Source organism: Akebia trifoliata, chromosome 8 (genome assembly GCF_017979445.1).
Source record: "Akebia trifoliata isolate Shusen 1 chromosome 8, ASM1797944v1, whole genome shotgun sequence".
NCBI lineage: Eukaryota > Viridiplantae > Streptophyta > Magnoliopsida > Ranunculales > Lardizabalaceae > Akebia > Akebia trifoliata.
Window position 1 is genome coordinate 51,657,523 of NC_141382.1, and position 19,680 is coordinate 51,677,202.

Here is a 19,680-nt window from a genome sequence, read left to right on the forward strand (position 1 = left end):
ACCAGGGTCATATTGCGTCATTTTTAGGTTCAATCTAGTCGACATGCCCTTGACTTCGGTCTAGTCTTCAGAGATGGAAACGTATGTTTTGAAGAATTAGATTCAATGACAAGGACATCTCCTTTGGTTAGTCGCAGCTAAATAATCAAGACAATTAAAATTTATGATGGTAGGTCCTCTACTTGATTTTTTAGAGATACGTATATTTGCCTTTTTTCATTATCTGCTTATAATTATTTTATTTTATTTTATCATGGGTATCCTCACCCTTCGGATGAGACTAATCGCATGGTCCCAAGCACCACCCCCTTGGAAAGTCCTACGTGCAATTGATCCAATCAAGGGTCAATCGGACCACCATGAAATTTATTGCTTTTTGGGACTTCGAACGCCAAACTTGTTCTTCTTGAAGAGCTTATCAAGGTTAAGTTTACCATTAGGTCAATCCATTGGGCTTATAGATTTTTAGATCCCTTATTTGATCATAAAACATCGTGGTTGTAATGCATTCTTAAAAATGTTGACATGTGTGGATTATCGAATTTCGTGCACAAATTTACATGAAGGTCATATGTAAGATCGATATCACAATTGATTCAAATTATTATGTCCAGTGTCAGGTTACATGTACACTTATATTTATTTATAAAATGCGTCCATCATTTGGCCTTTGATTTATGGATCAATCAGTCAGTACATATCACAAACTTGACTTAATTCTTTCTTGCTCCTACACTAATTATCTAATTAGTTTGACATAATGCAAATAAGGTTTGTATCTAATATTAAATAAACACTCTCATGAGCAAGAAAGAAAAAAAATTGTTCAATAAGCAAAATTGGAGATAAAGATGAGTCGGCCAAAAGCTATATTATATTAGAAGTAACATGTGAAAGTCTTTATTGTGCTTTCTTTTTCTATGCAAGAAGGCTTACTAGGAAACTAAGGTACCATGGTACACCCACTTTATGCCACGCTAGCTATAAATGATAATGGTCAATGGGAAGAATTGGAATAACATTTCTGATATACGGCATATTGCTATTATTAATTGCAAAAAAAGTTATGTGGACCTAAACTATATAATTGGAATTTTCTGTTTGACAATCAGATAAAGATTATATATGTTAATATGGGTTGTGATTTTCATTTGATTAAGAGCGATTTCTATCGAAATTCTGGACAATTCTTAAAATTTCCCCAATATTCTAAGCTGTGTGGAAGTATTGGAGTAGCGCACTTTTTGTTTTGCATCTTTAACCATGTTAATTGTGCTTATCAACTTGTATTTATTGTTGAATCAGGATGAAGTAAGGTGCCCCGCTCCTATAGAATAGGAGCGATACCTCTACGTGCCACATTTTGGTAGGAGTTTTAAAACACGTTGGGCTCCTAATCAAGCAATTTTCTATATGACACGCAACCAGATGTGTTTAATCTCCAACCAAAATGCATGAGATAGACATGATATGTTGTTATAAGAATGGGACGCCACCCTGGATTGTGACTCTTTATTTATTGGAGAAGAACATGAGAGACACTTTTGGCACCAATGGGAAGCAAAGAAGGGGGGGTGTATAGATTATCTTGTATACGCAGTAAGCTCCACACATTTGGATATATCGATTTCATTTAATGCTCCTTTTGTAATGCCGAACTACACTAGATCATAAAGCCAAAACCCTAAACATAGTTCTTCCTTTCTTCTCTTCCTACCCCTCACTTCTTCTTGAGGTCCATTATTGTCATCCATGGTTCTCCAATTAATTCAAGATTTAGGTGCAAATCATGATTAGTTTTTCCTATTTTTACTCTGGGTTCACAAATTTTTTCACTTGTGTTTGCAGTAAGAAATAGGCTGAGTGAATACTTTGCATTAAGTGTGTATATAAAATCAAGTTATATGTTTTAATTGAGTCTTTGTTGGTATTATATAATATCAAATAATTGAAATATATTTGCTTAACTTCCAGTTTTAGGGGCAAAATATCTATGACACATGCTTTCTACTAATAGAAATATGTGCTCTGTCATGCATGTGTTCATACAATGTTAGAACAACTTGTAGTAGAAAAATATTTTGATTACAAAGGCATTATAGAAATACAAAGAATTAATAAAACATCATACATCTTCAATAAAGATATAATTCACGATAAAGCTAAATAATGAAGTATGATTTGTATTGCCTACCATAGTAATTGGATAAGGTCTACACTATGATGATGACCTTTAAACATTATATTATGTTCATCATTAAACATAGTGCTCGTTGGTCGAAGGGTTTAAGATCATAGTTAGGGTTTTCTGAGGGTATGTATTTCTCTTTTTCAGTGGAAAGGTATAATTTGTAATTGAGATTTTCTCTTCATAGTGGAATCGGTGTGATCCGTGAACATGCCTTAATCTTTAGGGAATCATGCAAAATCTCTATGTTTTATGTGTAATTGCATTTTGATTTATTTTCTTTCTTATGATTCATGATAAAGCTCTAGTCTCTTATTTGGAGAAAAAATTGATTATAGATCGGAGTTTAGAGCCCTTACAATAGGTTTGAAGATAATCCCAACTCACTATAGAGTTATTTTGATTGAGTGTGACTCCTCCCATTATTTGCAAAGCTCTTTAAGGAGAGAATTATCCTTAATTAACGGGTCATTTGACGATGACATGAAGTGAAAGATAGAATGAAAAATCTTCATTGGTTTACACAACATTTATTTTCTATTTTCTTAGGAGTTTTACATGTTTTAGTAACTCCCGGGTATTATAAATAGAGATCTCTAGGATTGTCAAACTTATGAGAAAATAATGATTGTTCTTGTTTTATTTTGTGGACATAGGCACACTGTCAAACATCGCAAATCCTTGTGTGTTTGTGCAATTGAGTTATTTTTGCTATTTCGATATTTAAAAAATAATAATATATTTTAAAAGAGTTCTTATTGCCTAGTTATTTCTTTAAGGTTATGTTTGGATAAAGAGAAATGGAGAGAAGATAAAAGAGAAAATAAATGAGTTCCTCTCCATTTCTCTTGTTTGGACTGTTAAGTGGGGAGAGAAGAGAAAAGAATTGAAGAAAAAAAAAATGCTAATTTCCTTTCTCTCCAAAAGTGGAGAGAAGAAGAGAGAAACCCTTCTAAAATATTTTACAATTCCAACTCTGCCCCTAGATCTCTTTTAAGATTTTTAAAATTTTCAAAGTTGTCCCGAGTTCTCTCCTGTCAATCTAAATATGGTGGAGAGAAATTGAATTTCTCTTCTCTTCTCTTCTCTTCTCTTAATGAGTTTCTCTTCTCTTCACTTCTCTCAATCCAAACATAACCTAATAGCATGTTAGGCCTAGAATTATCATACATCGTTTCTTTTAAATCTAAGATCCTTTTTAAATAGACTACACAATTGTCCACTTTCAAATACATCACTCCAATTAAAGGAGGAGTTGATGTCCACTATGGTTCCATCTTATATATCTTTCTTACCAAAAAAGAATCATTGATTGGATAATTCTAACAAAGCTTATCTATTATATTATAATGTTATTGGATAATTCTAACCAAACTTGTCTATTATATATATCATGTTATGATAGTGGACCCTCCAATTCTACATTTTCTTTTAATAAAAGATTTCTAGAAAGGAAAGAAGTCAAGAATCATGGTGTAAACCAAACATACCCATCTTTTAAGTGCACATCTATCATAGATTTTTTTGGAGGATTAAAAAAAAAACCAACTATATGGATTGACATGACCAACGAATTATAAATGGATTTCCTTTTGATTAAGGTATCAACTCTCACAGTCTTAAAACTAGAAAACTTGAGTCAAGTCAAGTCAACATTAGCAAGTTGATTCAGTCAAATCAACAAAAATTATTCTAAATTTATAAATATCTAAAAATAGTTTTTAAGATTTTAAAATAAATAAAACATTTTTTTCCTCCTAAATATACTATATATAATAATCAAATAACTTTGAGCTTTTACCTAACTTGGAGTATTTGTTGAGTTGACTCAACAAAGTCGACAAGTTGATTTTGATGATTTTCAGAGTTTACTTAACAAGTAGGTTCCATTGAGTTTGGGGATGAGTCACTTCAAAATCCAACCAAGTCGTTTTACAAGTCGACTCGACGACTTTTAATGCATAGTACACGCCTTTCCTAACTAAACACAAAGTCATCTGCCAAGGAAAGTGTTATTTTTTGACCCATCGAAGGTAAAACAGTGCCCAGGTTTATTATATTATTTGTCCAAAAAGCTATACTTAGCATCTCTGTCAAATGTAAGAAACAACTTATGTACAACTTTCTTAATCTTTAACCATTAAAATGTTGAAAATCGAACTCAAAATTTGATTTTCGTTGTAAGAAACAAAAACAAAAAATAATAATAATAATTTTTTTATCAAATCAACTTGGCTAAGAGGTGTGTATACATTTCTTAAAGATCGTCGAAGCCTCTTGTAGTGGAGATGTACTTGATGCAATGAATCACCATTAATTGATACATGAGCCTCAAATTCTTTCAATTCAGGTGTATTGTACATGTCTTTATGATATATATGTTCTAAAAGATTTTTCAATTTTAGATTCATATCTTTTAGCTAAATTTATTCATATAGAATCTTAATGAATAAATCTCGATCTTTGAATCAACATAAATTTCTTGAGCCATGCACTAATGTCCATTAATTTGGGATCATCAACTTAGATTTTGATTATATATAATAAACTTGTTTGGTTCATTTTTTCAAATTATACATCTCCTTTGAAAAAAATTTAAAAACTCATTAATGATTTAATAAAAACTTTAATATGAATTTATTTTATTTAAATAAAAAACAAACATAAAATCCTAATTCTTTAAAAAAATAAATTAATGTAAAATGTTTGAAAATTTAGAAAATGGAGTCCACCCCTACGAAGCACAATTTAGATTACAAGAGATCGGAGATCCAATTTAATGAGAAGTATTTTGCCTAAGCTTGAAAGTATTTGCTACCTTGATAGTGTTGGAAAGATTCAACACTGGCTTCTATACTTCACTTCGATTCATCCTTCGGCCCATACAATTTCATCTAGATAGATTTTTTTGTTTCCTTTAAGCATTATTTTTTTTCTTGTTGAGTCCTATTTTTCGTAAAGCTAAGTTGGGTGAGAGGTTTATAGGCTTGAAGCGGTTCAATAGGCTTTGAACCTAGGTCGTGGGATCGGCACTCCACATGCCTTACCAACTTAGCTTACTTGACACCTTCAGATGAGAAAGATGTTTGAGAAAGAGAAGTAGAGAAATATGATACCCCTATTTCTTTTTTTGCCATATCACCTTAAAAAAATTTTTGGGCAAAAGTACATCTACTACAAGCAAAAGGTATTTATTACCTCTAATTTTAACATTAATCCGACTAGCCTTACTAAGTTAGTAAGGACTTTCACCCTTATTAAGGGTCTTTGGACTCGCCTTATGACATCAAATTAAAATACATAATCCAATGCTTCCGGGTGGTAGAGGACAAAATTATATGAATTTTAAATTTATTTTTTTTCCATGGTTGAATTTTAATTTTAAATTTTGGACTTAGGTGGAAGTTCGGTAACTATTCATTTTCAAGACCTTCGGTCAAGTTCAACATAAATTATTTTATTTAGAGGGCTGTGGTGTTGGATTGCTAATGTGATTATCCATTTGAGCAAAACGGTTCTTAATAAGGTTTAAAATCTTACAAAGTTCATAAGGAAAATGTCTTTTTGAACATTTTACCTATAGTTGTTTTTGCTGTCGAAGTTTTAAAGCAATTATTTGAAGCAAAGGAAACTTCTTTTTAGCACTATTTTCTCCTTAATTTTTCTTTTTTTTTTTTCTTCCCCAAAGATAAGTATTATTTATTCTTCAACAATAGCGTTAAATCTAAACAATTGCTTTAAGTTCGATGTTGGACCAAATTTAACTTTTGATTCAGGCTTCTGTCTGGCCATTATTATTTATGTTTTCGGAATATTTATCGATGATCGATCCACTACTCCCGAGGAGTGTCAACAGGTGGAAGGAAGTCAGGCCAAGCCTTAAGCCCTAAGCCCTTATTGGGCATGAATTGGCCAACTTTTAAGACTGACCCACATAGAACAAAGATTTGCTATTTCGAAATTTATGTGTTAAGCTAATGAATCAATTGCATGACGTCATGTGTATTGAAAAAATAAAATAAAATAAAAGCACTCAATTAACAAGTACAAATTTTCTGTTAAGAAATTTTAGTGCTAAGCTAATGAACCAATGGCATGACACCATGTGTATTGGAAAAAATGCATTCGTGATTGGTTGGTTGAGAGAAAATCTCTGAACGGTTAGGAGTTTGTAATTTTAGTAATTTTCTATAAACGTAGGATCATGCCATTGGTTCATCAACATAGCATAAAAATTTCTTTACAACAAATTCGTACTCAAATTAACTACAACAAAATTCTCTCTCTAGTAACCAATTACTCTCGCTCATTTAATACACATGGTGTCATGCCATTGGTTCATCAGCTTAGCACATAACTTTCTAAATAATAAATCTTTGTTCACCCATATAAGCCTAGGTCAAGCTCAAAAAATTCACATGACCCATGTGATTGGCATCCCCAGTTTACAAAATTACCCTCATTGATTTGACGTGGCACACGCTAGAGAGTTTGCGACCATTGTGATGAGAAATTTTATGAGCAAAAAATCACTTGGCCAAGCTCAAGCTCGATGTAGTAGATAATATATATACATTGAGAAACAAACATACCATCGCCAACAGAGGCCAACCTGCTCAGGTTACAGAAAATTAAACATTTGGCCCGGCCCGCATTTAATGATCAACATCAAGGCCTAAGCCATTATCTAATTGGGCTGGTTGGGAAGGATTAGCAGTCCAACCGACCGATGGACACTGGACTTCAAGGTATTCTTGATAGATATTCTCAAATCGAAGTTCACGCACGACTAAAGTCCCATTGCTTTTCAAAAGTCAGCACTCACCAGGAGCCACGGAAGACCACAGGATTTATTCGTTGAAAACATCATGAACATCGTGTAGACATAACTTTCACGTTTTAGTGCACATTTGAGATGGCCCCCACCTTTTAAAAAAATAGTGACATACCCCTTGATCTTGGTCTCACCTGTTCAGTTGATAGAAAATGACCTAAATGCCCTCATCTTCAATCTATTTGTCCAAAGTCTTCAGGGATTTTTCCTCCCGAACCAGCCATCTTCTACTAGTAAAATATTTTACTCTCGTTTTCAACATTGAGGTTATTCTTCAACCCTTAAAGTTCTATAATAAGATTTGACTTTTAGAAAAAACAAAGATGATAAATATTTGGGTAAATAATATCAAGAGTTTTTTGCAAAAGTTAAGTGTCAATAAGTAAAAAATTAGAGTTCGTTCCTCTTAGTTGTGAATTCGAAATTGAGGATCATTTTTTGATTAAAATGTGACATGTGTTATGTGAGTCGATGCATGTGATCATGGATTAATCATGTCGAGAATAACTAGAAAACCTGGGTTGGGCTTATCCCATGGACTCCCTGATGGATTGGGTCTTGATCCTCTACCAACGGGGATAACATGTTTCAAAAAAAAAAAAAAAAGTTTTCTACAAAAGTTGGGTGTTAATAGGTTAAAAAAAAAAAAAAAATTCACCCACACCTTAATTGATTTTTGGCTAAAAGTATGTCATCTCTTTTAAAACACAAGGGTATCTCATAATATTCATCAAAACCTGGAGGGTTTATATCTAAATCACCATTTTCTTTTATATAAATAATACACAGTGGGACCCAGTCGTTCAATTATTTGACTCGAATTATTGGCAAAACTACGGACCTACCTAATTCGTAACTCGAAAGTCTCGTCGTTTAGGCGTGTTTACGCACACCACACTACGCCACATCATCTCCCACCGACCAATAGAATCCAAACATCCTCTATTTATTCTCTCTCCTTTTTTTCTCCATTTTATTTCTCTCTCTCTCTCTCTCTCTCAAATACACAGGCGAACCGAATCCTCACCGCACATAAAAAAAAATGGTGGAATCTTCAGGGGATCGGACGACTCTCTTCTCTCCTTACAAGATGGGGAGATTTAATCTCTCTCACAGGTTAGTTTTTCCCTCTCTGATCTAGTGTTCTCCGTAGCAACATCTTTTGCTGCTTTGCTTGTCGTTGTACCGTCAGATCTTCGTATCTGCTGATAAAGATTTCAACGACTATTTATTCGGGTTTGATTCCAGTTTGTATTGAGTTTCTTTATGCCTAATTGATCGATCTTAAAATTTCGCGCGTCCCTTCTAATTCCCCGCGAAAAGCTTTGCAAATTTACTTATGTTTGAAAACATGACAAGCAGAGTCCATGAAATACATATGAAACCAATTAAGGGTAATTCCGTCAATTTTGAGGCCAATTCTTTACTTTCTTGCGAATGGCGAGTTGACTCGAATCATCTCGTGTTAAGAGAGATTCTATTACCAGACCAACTTTTACTAAAAGCACCTCAACATGTGCGAGAATTCTTGATCTGATATGAATCGGAGCGCTCTTAGTAAAAGTTCGTGTGACAATAGAATCTCTCTTTATTAATGCAGAGCTACTCATGCCACACCAATTCCCCAAAAAGAATTGCACAAAATTGGTGTGGCGTTAGTAATAGTTGGTGAGGCAATAGTAACTCTCATTAATAAATGAGTCGCGATAATCTGATTACACTCATGATACGTGATAAGATACACGGTTCTCTCAAAATATACATTTTTACGGGAAAGTGTATCTCAAGACATACAACAGATCCACGGTTCTCAAACTTGTCACGCCAAAAGAGTTGATTGAGTGTGCCACGTGGAGTAGTCAGATTATCAAGATTCTTAATGAATAGGTCACGTGTTTTCTAAGGAATCATTCCCAAACCCTTTAAATAATAATAGTTTATCTTATTGTAAAGTAAATCAATAGATGATGATACAAATATCATTTGTATATAGATTAATGACAAATAATCTAATCATTATAAACAATTATTTTATAAATAAATAAATAAATAAAACGCCAAATTCAATTGATTCAACTGAGTTTTCGGATCTGAGACGAGTCAATGTGATGGCCTCGCCCAGTTGTCTCCAAAACTGAGGTGCATCGTCATCCCTGTCTTCTACTGATTTCAAAGCAACTTTTGCAATTGCCCTTTGTCTCTGACTGATATTACTACTAATATAGCCTCTGAAGACAATTAAAAAGTAGGCTTTACTTTTTAGTCTAATTAATATTAATATTGGGTGAGTAAAGGGTTTTTTTTGGTAATTTTATTTACAAAAATTGCCCTTTTGGTTTCTCATTTATTGCGATTGGTTGCAGAGTTGTTCTTGCGCCTATGACGCGATGCAGAGCTCCGAATGAAATACCTTGGGCAGCCCATGTTGAATATTACACGCAGAGAGCCACACAAGGTGGATTCTTAATCACTGAAGGCACCACCATCTCTCCTACAGCCGCCGGGTAATCTCGTAATTACCATTTCTTTTAGGGGCCATATTTTGTGTCCATTTTATATTCTAAATGCCACCACCCACCGCCACTACTTTAAAAAGCTGTAGTGTGAGGAATTATTCTTACAATGGTGATAATCTGATTTACCCACGTGGCATACTCATTCGACACCCTCATGTGGACATAATCTGGAACCATAGATCTATATATCTCGAGATACACAAACTGTACTTCCCCATAAAATAGTGTATCCCGAGAAATACAGATTTACGGTTCCCAAGCATGTCACATCAGATATGTTGATTGAGTACGTCATGTGGGTAAATAAAAAAGCCATGTGTCTTGTAACGAGGAGGTTCCTTACAAAATTTTGGAGCAACTTGCCCGCTTCAAGCTTCAAACTCAGACTCGTCAAATGTCAATAATGAATTGATGGTTTTGTTAACATGTGCCCACGCGTTAAGTTGCATTAAATACACCTTCGAAATAAGCATTTGAGGTTACTTTTGGTAATAAATAAAAAATTGAGGGCATTTTTGGTAGAAAATTAAATTTCAAGGTGTATTTAATGCACCTTGGTGTGTGCATGTTAACAAAATCCTAAATTGATAAATCATGGGTAATGTCTAGATCCATAGTAAAACTTTCTAGAAATCATCTATAAAAATTGTTTGAATTCGACTATAAATTAAGAAATCATCTTCATCAAAATGTTTTGATAAGGATATCTTTATCCTAGTTTTAGGTTTTATAATCCTGCCAAGAAAATTTCTTCAACCTCAATGATGGGATCCACCACATAACGTGGGAGTGCTTTTTTGGGGAGTGACATTTTGGAGACCCACAGTCGTATTATATTGGCCACATCTATTGATGGGCATCTTGAATTTACAAAAATACTCACATTATACATGTGGGTCAATAAGAATGTGGGGTCTCTCACCTGCAAGGGCGCACCCACACTTACCTGGTGTGTGTGATGTGCGGGCATTGCACATGCCCTAGGACTAGTCCTTGGACAAGGCCATGGTCTATGGACTAGGCAAAGCCCAGATGCGGGCTCGGTCCGCTTTCCACAGGGATACCTGGTTATCAAAAAAAGAATGCGGGGTCTCCAAAATCGCATTCCACAATTAATGTGGTAGCTCGAAGCACCACTTAGCATGGTTGATCTTCATTATCTTGATCAACGGTGAAAGTGATTTAAAATGTAGGATATTATTATACATACTGATATGTGAAGGTGGGACCAGGTTTCCTCGCTGCCCTGGGATCTACACAAATGAGCAGATCGAGGGGTGGAAGAAGGTTGTGGATGCCGTTCATGCCAAAGGGAGCATCATTTTCTGTCAACTATGGCATGTGGGTCGCGCATCTAATCAAGGTACTTAAAGCTATAAATGAATGAATCATGATTGTTAGTTTGGTGGGCCACATCTTGTAGGTTCAAACTTTGTCAAGAGCAGCATTTTTAAGGTGTAATCTCAACGAGAGTATATAGTCTTGTTAATAGTAATATCGAAGATCTTAGATCAAAATCCCATCTTCACGAATTTACTTATGCAAATAACAAATAATAGGGATTCGGATTTCGTGTTTTCTATGAGCTAAGAATCCCCCATCATAGATAATAATAATGATTATTAGTTTTAATTATCTCTTTACAGTTCTTCAACCTGGTGGGACTGCTGCTCCTATTTCGTCGACAAGCAAACCGATTTCAGGAAGGTGGAGAATCCTCATGCCTGATGGATCCTATGGAAACTATGCTAGGCCTCATGCTCTCTCAACCAATGAAATACTAGAGGTAGTGCAGCATTATCGCCAAGCAGCATTGAACGCCATTAAAGCTGGTTAGTAAAGAATTAATAAACTATCAGATAGATTTTTTTTAAAATATTTTTTTTACATTAAAGATGAATCTCTCAAACTAATACATTATCAATTTAAATATAACTACTAATGTCAATTCAACATGATCTCCATGAGCCCCAACAAGTAGAAAAATGAGACTATGAATTGAGTATAGATTTAACCTTATGTCACATGGTTTTAGGTATATTCTGATGTTGATTTGATTCATTGATTTTTTTTTTCTAACTAGGCAATTTTGGGTGTGCCTCCAACTTTACTTTATCTTAATTCGCCATGATATGGCCTTCTATATTGGTTTAATTGAGTCGATTCGGGTCCAGATCGCCAAGCCAATTTGACAATTATGGCTCAGAGTGAGTTTTAAAATCATTTGGGGGCTTAGACCCATAGCTCGGTTAACACATTGCCATGCAACTTTGAGATTCGTCGGTTCAAGTGCTCCTTACCCACCAAAAAAAAAGAGTATTGAAACCATTATAATTTGTAAACGTTTAAAAAAAAAAATTAGGATATCATCTAATATAATTGAAGGTTTTTATAATAATATTTTAGATAACAATAATATTATTTTTGTTTATGTATTATTTAGAAATACTCCAACAAAAGATAAGATTTGAGAATTGAGTAATGGGTTTTGTGTAAAGAAGATTAACAAGAAAGATCATTACATGGAAAGAGAAAAATTGAAAATGACAAGAATTTGGATAATCAGAAAAATATATAGTTCATTTATAATAAAAAAAAACGTTAGTGAGGATAAGTGTTACTAAAGGAGATAGTCAACCTCTTGCTTTCTTGCCTTAGCTTTTTTGATGAAGGGTGGTGGGCACAATAACATGGGTTGCACATGGAGTAATAATACTACTCTATTTTTTAATGGGAGACATGAAAATGATGACATGGGTCTTTATCTTTACCTGCAAAATTGTTCACATTGCTGCTTCCCTTACATTATTATTATTTTTTTTTTGACATGATCAAAAGATCTTAACCTTTGAATGGGAGGACCATTATTGGTATGTATTGATCAGGCATGATATTGATTGACAGGTTTTGATGGCATCGAAATCCATGGAGCCCATGGATACCTCATCGACCAATTCCTCAAGAACGGGATCAACGATCGAATCGATGAGTACGGTGGACCTCTTGAAAACCGAGTCAAATTCTTAATGCAGGTGACCCGAGCAGTATCCACAGCCATTGGTCCAGACCGGGTTGGGGTCCGAATCTCACCCGCAATTGATCACTTAGATGCTATGGATTCTGACCCACTCAACCTTGGCCTAGCTGTAATCAAGAACCTCAACAAACTCCAGCAAGAATTGGGTGAGAAGCTTGGGTACCTCCACGTGACTCAACCTCGATATACAGCATACGGACAGACAGAAACGGGTCGACATGGGAGCGAAGAAGAAGAATTGATGATGATGAGGACTTGGAGGAAAGCTTATGAGGGTAGTTTCATATGTAGTGGTGGGTACACCAAGGAGCTTGGGATGGAAGCTTTGGGAAATGGAGATACTGATTTAGTATCTTATGGTCGTCTATTTATATCGAACCCAGACTTGGTTTTGAGATTTAAGGAGAATGCAGCGTTGACTAGGTATGTGAGGGCTACATTTTATACCCCAGATCCTGTTGTGGGGTACACAGATTACCCATATTTAGGTCAGGAACAAGGGAAATATGGGCTTATATCATCACGACTCTAGTTTCTATGTATCTTTGAGATAACCATGTGACTATTGAAACTTAAAAAATGTGTTTTGGTCTCAGAATGTATTGCACTTTTGACTTGCTATTTGATGGAAGAATTAATTTAGATTTGGTTTAACGTTTCATTTCATTCCTTTCATGAACAATACTAAGATGACTTGAATCAATTTTAAGCCTTTTCCAGGTCTGTGAACTTGAAGGATGAGCACACCATCTTGTTTTTGGCTTCTCGTTGTTTCCTTCATGAATGATACCGATATGATTTGGGTCCTCTCAGTTCAATGATTTTTAAAACCATGAGTGTGAGTGACATCCATTTTCCCCCTTGTTTGGCCCTCCTAATTGATTGTTGTGCAGTAACTAATAGGACAATGTTGAAGTGACGTCACAATTGACATTGATTCACACATTACCGATGTGGATGAATGTAAGGAGCCATAAATGCTTTTCATTGAGATACAGTGAAAAGCATCCTTGGTTCTGTGCTCACCTTCATGTCAGCAATGTGTGAATCGATGTCAATTTTGATGTTACTCCAGCACTACTCTAACTAATAAGCATGGGGAGGATGAGTCATGTTTATCTTGAAGGTAATTGAGCAAGACTTTATTGTGAATTGCCCATCACATTAACTAATTCTAGAGATGACAGGTCCGATAATTTAAATATTTATAGAATATATATAATTGAATATCTAATTAACCAATTTATAGTAAAAAAATAGTAATAACAATTTAAGTAGTTAAATTGATTTTGACGAAACGACTTCAACAAGTCAACTTGAACTCAGATGGGTGCCGAGACAACATGAGAAACCGTGTATGAAAACCGTGTAAGGGGTTCACCTCATCGTCATGATGTGCACCTTGGCCCATTTTTCCTCTAGAAACAACCCCACACATTTGACATATTGTGCATGTCCCATGGTCCTGAGTGTCATCAGGTGTAGGTTTCTAGGGAGTTGGCCAAAGCCAACATGACCTAAGGTAATCTTCTAAGTATTACCGCCGGACTGGTAGAACAATGGTTCACCGACTCGAGTATGTTCTTCAAAGTCGTGAGATTAATTCCTACTCAGGAGTTCGAACTTAATCCAACTCTATCCATAATAAATCAAATCATATCTAAAGACAAATTCTATCCATAATAAATCTCAATCAATTCTTATCTTAAGTAACCCATTAGCCCAATATGCCTAACATCACATTTTAACGTTTCTTTATGAAAGAGCTTTAGTCACTGACGTACTAGTACCGAATGATAGGTATTGCAACAAACATGACCACAACCTTAGGCACAAGTAAGCTTTCCAAATGCCTAAACAATATTAAACAAAAACGGAAAGAGAGCATCACATGGCTGGTGGCCTTTAAAATTTCTAATTAAAGCTGTTGGACTCTCAACCACCAAAATACAGAACCAAGAAAAGAAAACACATTTCATAATCCAATTATTCCATATATCTTGACCCAATCCTAATTCAGCTCTTCAAATATCTCAATAACTTTCAGTTAGTATGATCTATGCCTAGTCGAGATTGATCTTACAAAATAATGCCTAATTTTTGGACCACACCTTTAGTCAATTTGTTTATTAACAATCAAAACCCCATTTAAAATTTGGTCCCGTTTGACGAAGGCACCTCACTCTGGTCCTATCAAAGCAGGTATATTTTCTTTAATCCTGGAAGGCAAGCAGGCATCTTCTCTATTTTCAAAGAAGGACAACCCCATTGAAATACTGATGTTCATGTTCTTAAGTAGGTTCTTAAGTTAGATTGTTTATCTTTCAAATCAACTCATGTTCATCATAAATACAACTGTTAAAAGAATAATGCTGAAGTGACCTCAAGATTGTACCTCATATCACACATCCTGACGTGAAAGTGTATAGCAACCATAGATGCTTTTAGTACAATCCTGAGGTCACTCCAGCATGACTCTAGTTGCACGATTCAAATTCAATCAATTTCATCTTAACCCCTTTGAAAACCCCCTTTTTTTTTTCCATACAGAAAATTTCATTGTCTTCTGCTTCTCCAAGGTTCGTAGTTAATCATGAGATTTGAACGTTGATATGTATAGAAATAGAATGCTAAGGTTGAAGATAAACATATATAATTAAGATTTAGCGAAATACCAATTAGATTGATCAACAAGTCCTATGGGCTATGGCCCTTCCAAAAAAAAGGTACATATGGGCTATGGAATCTGAAATCTTAGTTAATTAAGGTTTTTAAACTCCATTACATGGGAATTCGAATAAATTTTGTGTCAAATAATATTATGAATTCGGGCACAAGTTGCTTGATGAACAACCTTCGGTTAAATAGAACATAAAGTGGGATTAAATAGTCACAGAAAAAATATAATGGAATCCAGCGTCAAGAATATTCTACAAGATACCATGTACTGATAAGGTGATGATTGAGGCTGACTTCCCAATTGTACCTCAAGCTGTCCCACATTCTCTGCTAACCTTATCCTTGCCTTGCCCTCCCCCTTGCTCAGGGTAGTAAAGTCTAATTCTTGTTTTACCCCTCATTTCTAAATTCTATTACAAATCAAATTAAAGTAGAGAGACATTTTCTTGGTAAGATTTTAAATCTTACAAAGGGTCGTTTTACTCAAATGGATTATCACATCAGCAATCCAATGCCACAACCCTCTAAGTTTCTTATAAAAAACTCTGATAAAAAAATAAAAAAAAAACGACAAAAAATTCAAAATATAATTTTTTTTTTTTAAACTTGATTCAAGATTTTGAAAATGGATGACTACTGAATTTTTTCACATAACTCCCAAATTTAAAATTGAAAATTCTTTTTTTTTTTTTTTTCTTCTCAACTGGGGTGGGGTGGGGATGGGTGGGTTACAGCACCGCCCCTATCATTAGTGATGCTTCCTAGCTACAGGATTTTAGTAATACCATCATAAGAAATCCTCCTGGAAAATTCAAGATTAGGTCTATTCTTTTGATTGAAAGTCTAACATTTTTTTTGGATGGATTAAAGATAAAATTTAGATTATATCCAAATTTTGATTTGGTAATTTAACTTTTTTCGAAAGGGTATCTTGAATAAAATCAAAATTTCATTATTAATTCACAGGCACGAAAGGTTCTTGACTTTCAATCAAGGGTAAACCTAATATTACCAATTTCATAGTTTCATAAGGTATTACTAAAATGCCCTACTACCTAATGTGGGGTCAAATTGAGTAAGGGTTTTTCATTTTTTCGGAAAATCCAAATCCTTAAAAAGTTTTGCCTGCTCCCTATAACCCAGAAACTCTAAAAGAAGGGGAATCACTATAATCCACACAATTTTTATGGTTACCGCTTTAAGTATCAGGAAGACTTGCAGAGAGACATCTTTTTAGCTGTCAAATGTCTTGTTATGCTCTCTTTTTCTTTCTCTAGATATGCTCATGGACCACATTATTAAAATCTCAAACTTATCTAATTTGTGGATTCTCATGTTGTTCACCTCAGTGAAATGCAGGTATCTTCACTTTTTATATATTTCCTTAAAATGATGGTAAACACTAACAGATAAAAAAAGGGAGTAAATTTGTTTTACTTTAACATTCATTTTTCAGTAAACACACCATCAATGAATGAATGACCATCTTGGAGGATGATTTGATAGTGCTAATGCCCTTTAATTGATCGATAGCATCTCACTCATACATTGCTATTAGATCAACTTTTGATGGTCCATGATGGGGGCAATATAGTGCATAATAGTAGTAACGAATTACTAATCATTATACTGGTTCAAAACCCACCTTCACCAACTAATTACTATACACTAACTTTTTCTTTTTTTGCATCAAGTTTTTATATTGGCAGCGAGTTTGCACCACTTGGAAAGTAGGGTCCCAATATTTAGCGAACAAAAATTGTGGAAATAATATCTTCTAAAGGGTAATGGATTCTCTGTAGCACTTTTTTCTTATAGATCCTATAGCAATTTTCAATGAGAGAGTGCGACATTGACAAAATTACAATATCTGATCATTTAATTTGAGAGTTTAGCTGCCGTCAAATTCCAAAGTCTTTGATTATTATTTATACAATTAGTGTAATGATTTTCTAACTCAACGTTGGCAAAAAATAACTCAAAAACTCGTTGATGTGGAATGTGCAAGAATTGTAGATAATTCTTGTACATTCCACATCAATGAGTTATTTTGTCAGGTTGAGTTAGAAAATCAGCACTCATACAATCATGAGTTGTGATAATATGACTCGCCAAGTGACATACTCAATCGACTCCCTGATGTTACAAGTTCGAGAACCATAGATCTATATGTCTCAGGATATACGATTGTAGTTTCCCATAAAAGTGAATCCCAAGGCATACAAATCAATGGCTCTCGAACTTGTACACATCGTGACTAGTCATATTATCAAACTCTACATTTATATACCTGAATCGAATCGGACTCATAAACAATCCTGAAAATCATGAACTCTTTAATCTATTGAACAACTCAGATAACTTAAGCTTATGATTATAATAATTTAAATTAAAAAAAATTAAAATCTATAATTCCTACAGTCAATCTGATTGTCATTATTTAAAAAATATAATGAAAATAAATTTTAAAAGGTTGCTTTTGTCATGTCACCATAGAATGGGAAAAAATGTCCGTTTTTTTACTACGCGTTTGAGAGAAAGAGACTTCTTGTCTCATGCACAACTCAACTTCTGTCTTTTGTAAGGTAATCTTTCGAAATTTTCATGCACGTGAAAGGGCATCTATCTATTTATCCATCTACCTATCTAACGTAGAGTTGAAGTTGCACCACCAAGCCAAAGCATCCATGGTACACCCCATCCTCTATAAATGGGGTATCAAACACTACTAAATTTCACACTAACAGACTAAGAGAAGCAACATTAATCATAATTCACAACAATGAAGATGGTTCACCTCTTCTTGCTCCTTGCTCTCTTCTTCTCCTCTTCTCATGCCGCTGACTTCTGCGTTGGAGACCTGAAAGCCCCCGAAGGCCCGGCCGGCTACTCTTGTAAAAATATGGCAAAAGTCACTGTTGATGACTTTGTGTTCTCTGGCCTCGGCTTTGCGGGTAACACCTCAAACATCATCAAAGCTGCTGTGACACCAGCATTCTCCCCTCAGTTCCCCGGCTTGAACGGGCTTGGGATCTCCATGGCTCGCTTAGATATCGCTCCAGGCGGTGTCGTCCCATTCCACACCCACCCGGCCGCATCAGAGGTCCTACTAGTCCTTCAGGGTTCGATACTTGCGGGTTTTGTTTCTTTGGCGAATAAGGTTTACCTTAAGAAACTTAAGATTGGGGATATCATGATTTTCCCTCAAGGGTTGTTGCATTTCCAGTTGAATACTGGTGGGTCTGTGGCCATTGCTTCTGTTAGCTTCAGTAGCCCAAATCCTGGCCTTCAAATCCTTGATTTCGTCTTATTTGCGAACGATTTGCCTTCTGAATTGGTGGAGAAGACCACTTTTCTTGATGATGCTCAAGTGAAGAAGCTCAAGGCCATCCTTGGCGGTACCGGCTAAGTCTAAAATGTAATCCTCTCTTTCTTTCAATTCTCTACGTGTAGTTGCTTTGGTCTCTTTAATTTTTAGTGATCGAGGTTTGTGAGCTATGGTTTCTTCTAAGTTCTAATCAATGATGATTTTTGGCATTATATCTTTGGTTATTTTTCTAATCTACTAAATAATGGTTTGTACGATGTTGCAGATAAAAAAGATTTACTGACAAATTCTCATTTTAGGCAGGTTTGGTTATTAATTTCAACTAATTTAAATGCTTCTATGGAATCACTTTAATTGACAAGAATCACAATCTTTTTTACGGATTTTGGATTGCAAAAACTTGATGTTTGATGATGGTTAACATGGCTGTTTGGATTCTGAAAGCAATTTCTCAAAGTTATTGGGCATTTGGTATGAAAATTACTTCTGTATACATTTAAAATGGCTATAATATGCCTTAAAATTAAACTGACATTATCGTAAAATATATCATTGATTTTTGTCAAATGATTTTGTACTAAGAAGTACTTTTGTAGGTAAAGATTTGGGATCTAAAACCCATCTTCCCACTTAAAACTATAAATTAAAAGAACATAAGTGAAGAAAATACTACAAAATTTTAAATCCATTACAATTAAAAATAGGGGCATTTTGGTGACACTTGAGAGATAGATGGGACAGAATGTGATTGTGAAATTCTTTAATTGGCTGGTGCCAATGGAGACATTCAGGTATAATGAAATGCAGAAAAAAATTCTGCTAACAGAAATCTGGGATCCACCAATCACATGTACCCAGGTGTATTGGGTACCGATTTGCTGTTAAGAAATTTGTATGCTAAGCTGATGAACCAATGGCATGACGTCACTTGCACTATGTGAAAACTTAAAATTTTGACAAGAAAATTTGATGGGTCAAAGCCCACCAATTTTAGAAATTGAATTTCGACGGCCCATGGCCATTGAAATTTTTTATGTTCCCCAATTTGACGGCTTAGAGCCATCAAATTTCTTCCATCCTCCATTAATTTGATGATTT

General features: G+C 34.8%; 2 protein-coding genes across 2 annotated transcripts; both read left to right on the top strand.

Moving 5' to 3' along the window:
- Nucleotides 1–7,962: 7,962 nt before the first annotated feature.
- Nucleotides 7,963–13,236, top strand: OPR3 (oxophytodienoate-reductase 3). Its single transcript, XM_086449554.1, has 5 exons — nucleotides 7,963–8,138; nucleotides 9,386–9,526; nucleotides 10,771–10,901; nucleotides 11,185–11,370; nucleotides 12,443–13,236. The coding sequence occupies exons 1-5, from the start codon at nucleotides 8,065–8,067 to the stop codon at nucleotides 13,105–13,107; spliced, it is 1,197 nt and encodes a 398-aa protein (XP_086305680.1). The 5' UTR covers nucleotides 7,963–8,064; the 3' UTR covers nucleotides 13,108–13,236.
- A 4,690-nt stretch (nucleotides 13,237–17,926) lies between these two features.
- LOC147397685 (auxin-binding protein ABP19a-like) lies at nucleotides 17,927–18,798 on the top strand. The gene has a single exon (XM_086449555.1). It carries the CDS (start codon nucleotides 18,037–18,039, stop codon nucleotides 18,661–18,663), a length of 627 nt encoding a protein of 208 aa, XP_086305681.1. The 5' UTR covers nucleotides 17,927–18,036; the 3' UTR covers nucleotides 18,664–18,798.
- The last annotated feature ends 882 nt before the right edge of the window (nucleotides 18,799–19,680 follow it).

Coding starts and splice junctions, on each gene's coding strand:
- OPR3 (XM_086449554.1), top strand. CDS start 8,065: ATGGTGGAATCTTCAGGGGATCGGACGACTCTCTTCTCTCCTTACAAG. Junction 9,527..10,770: donor ATCTCTCCTACAGCCGCCGG/GTAATCTCGTAA, acceptor AGGTGGGACCAG/GTTTCCTCGCTGCCCTGGGA. Junction 11,371..12,442: donor ATTGAACGCCATTAAAGCTG/GTTAGTAAAGAA, acceptor ATTGATTGACAG/GTTTTGATGGCATCGAAATC.
- LOC147397685 (XM_086449555.1), top strand. CDS start 18,037: ATGAAGATGGTTCACCTCTTCTTGCTCCTTGCTCTCTTCTTCTCCTCT.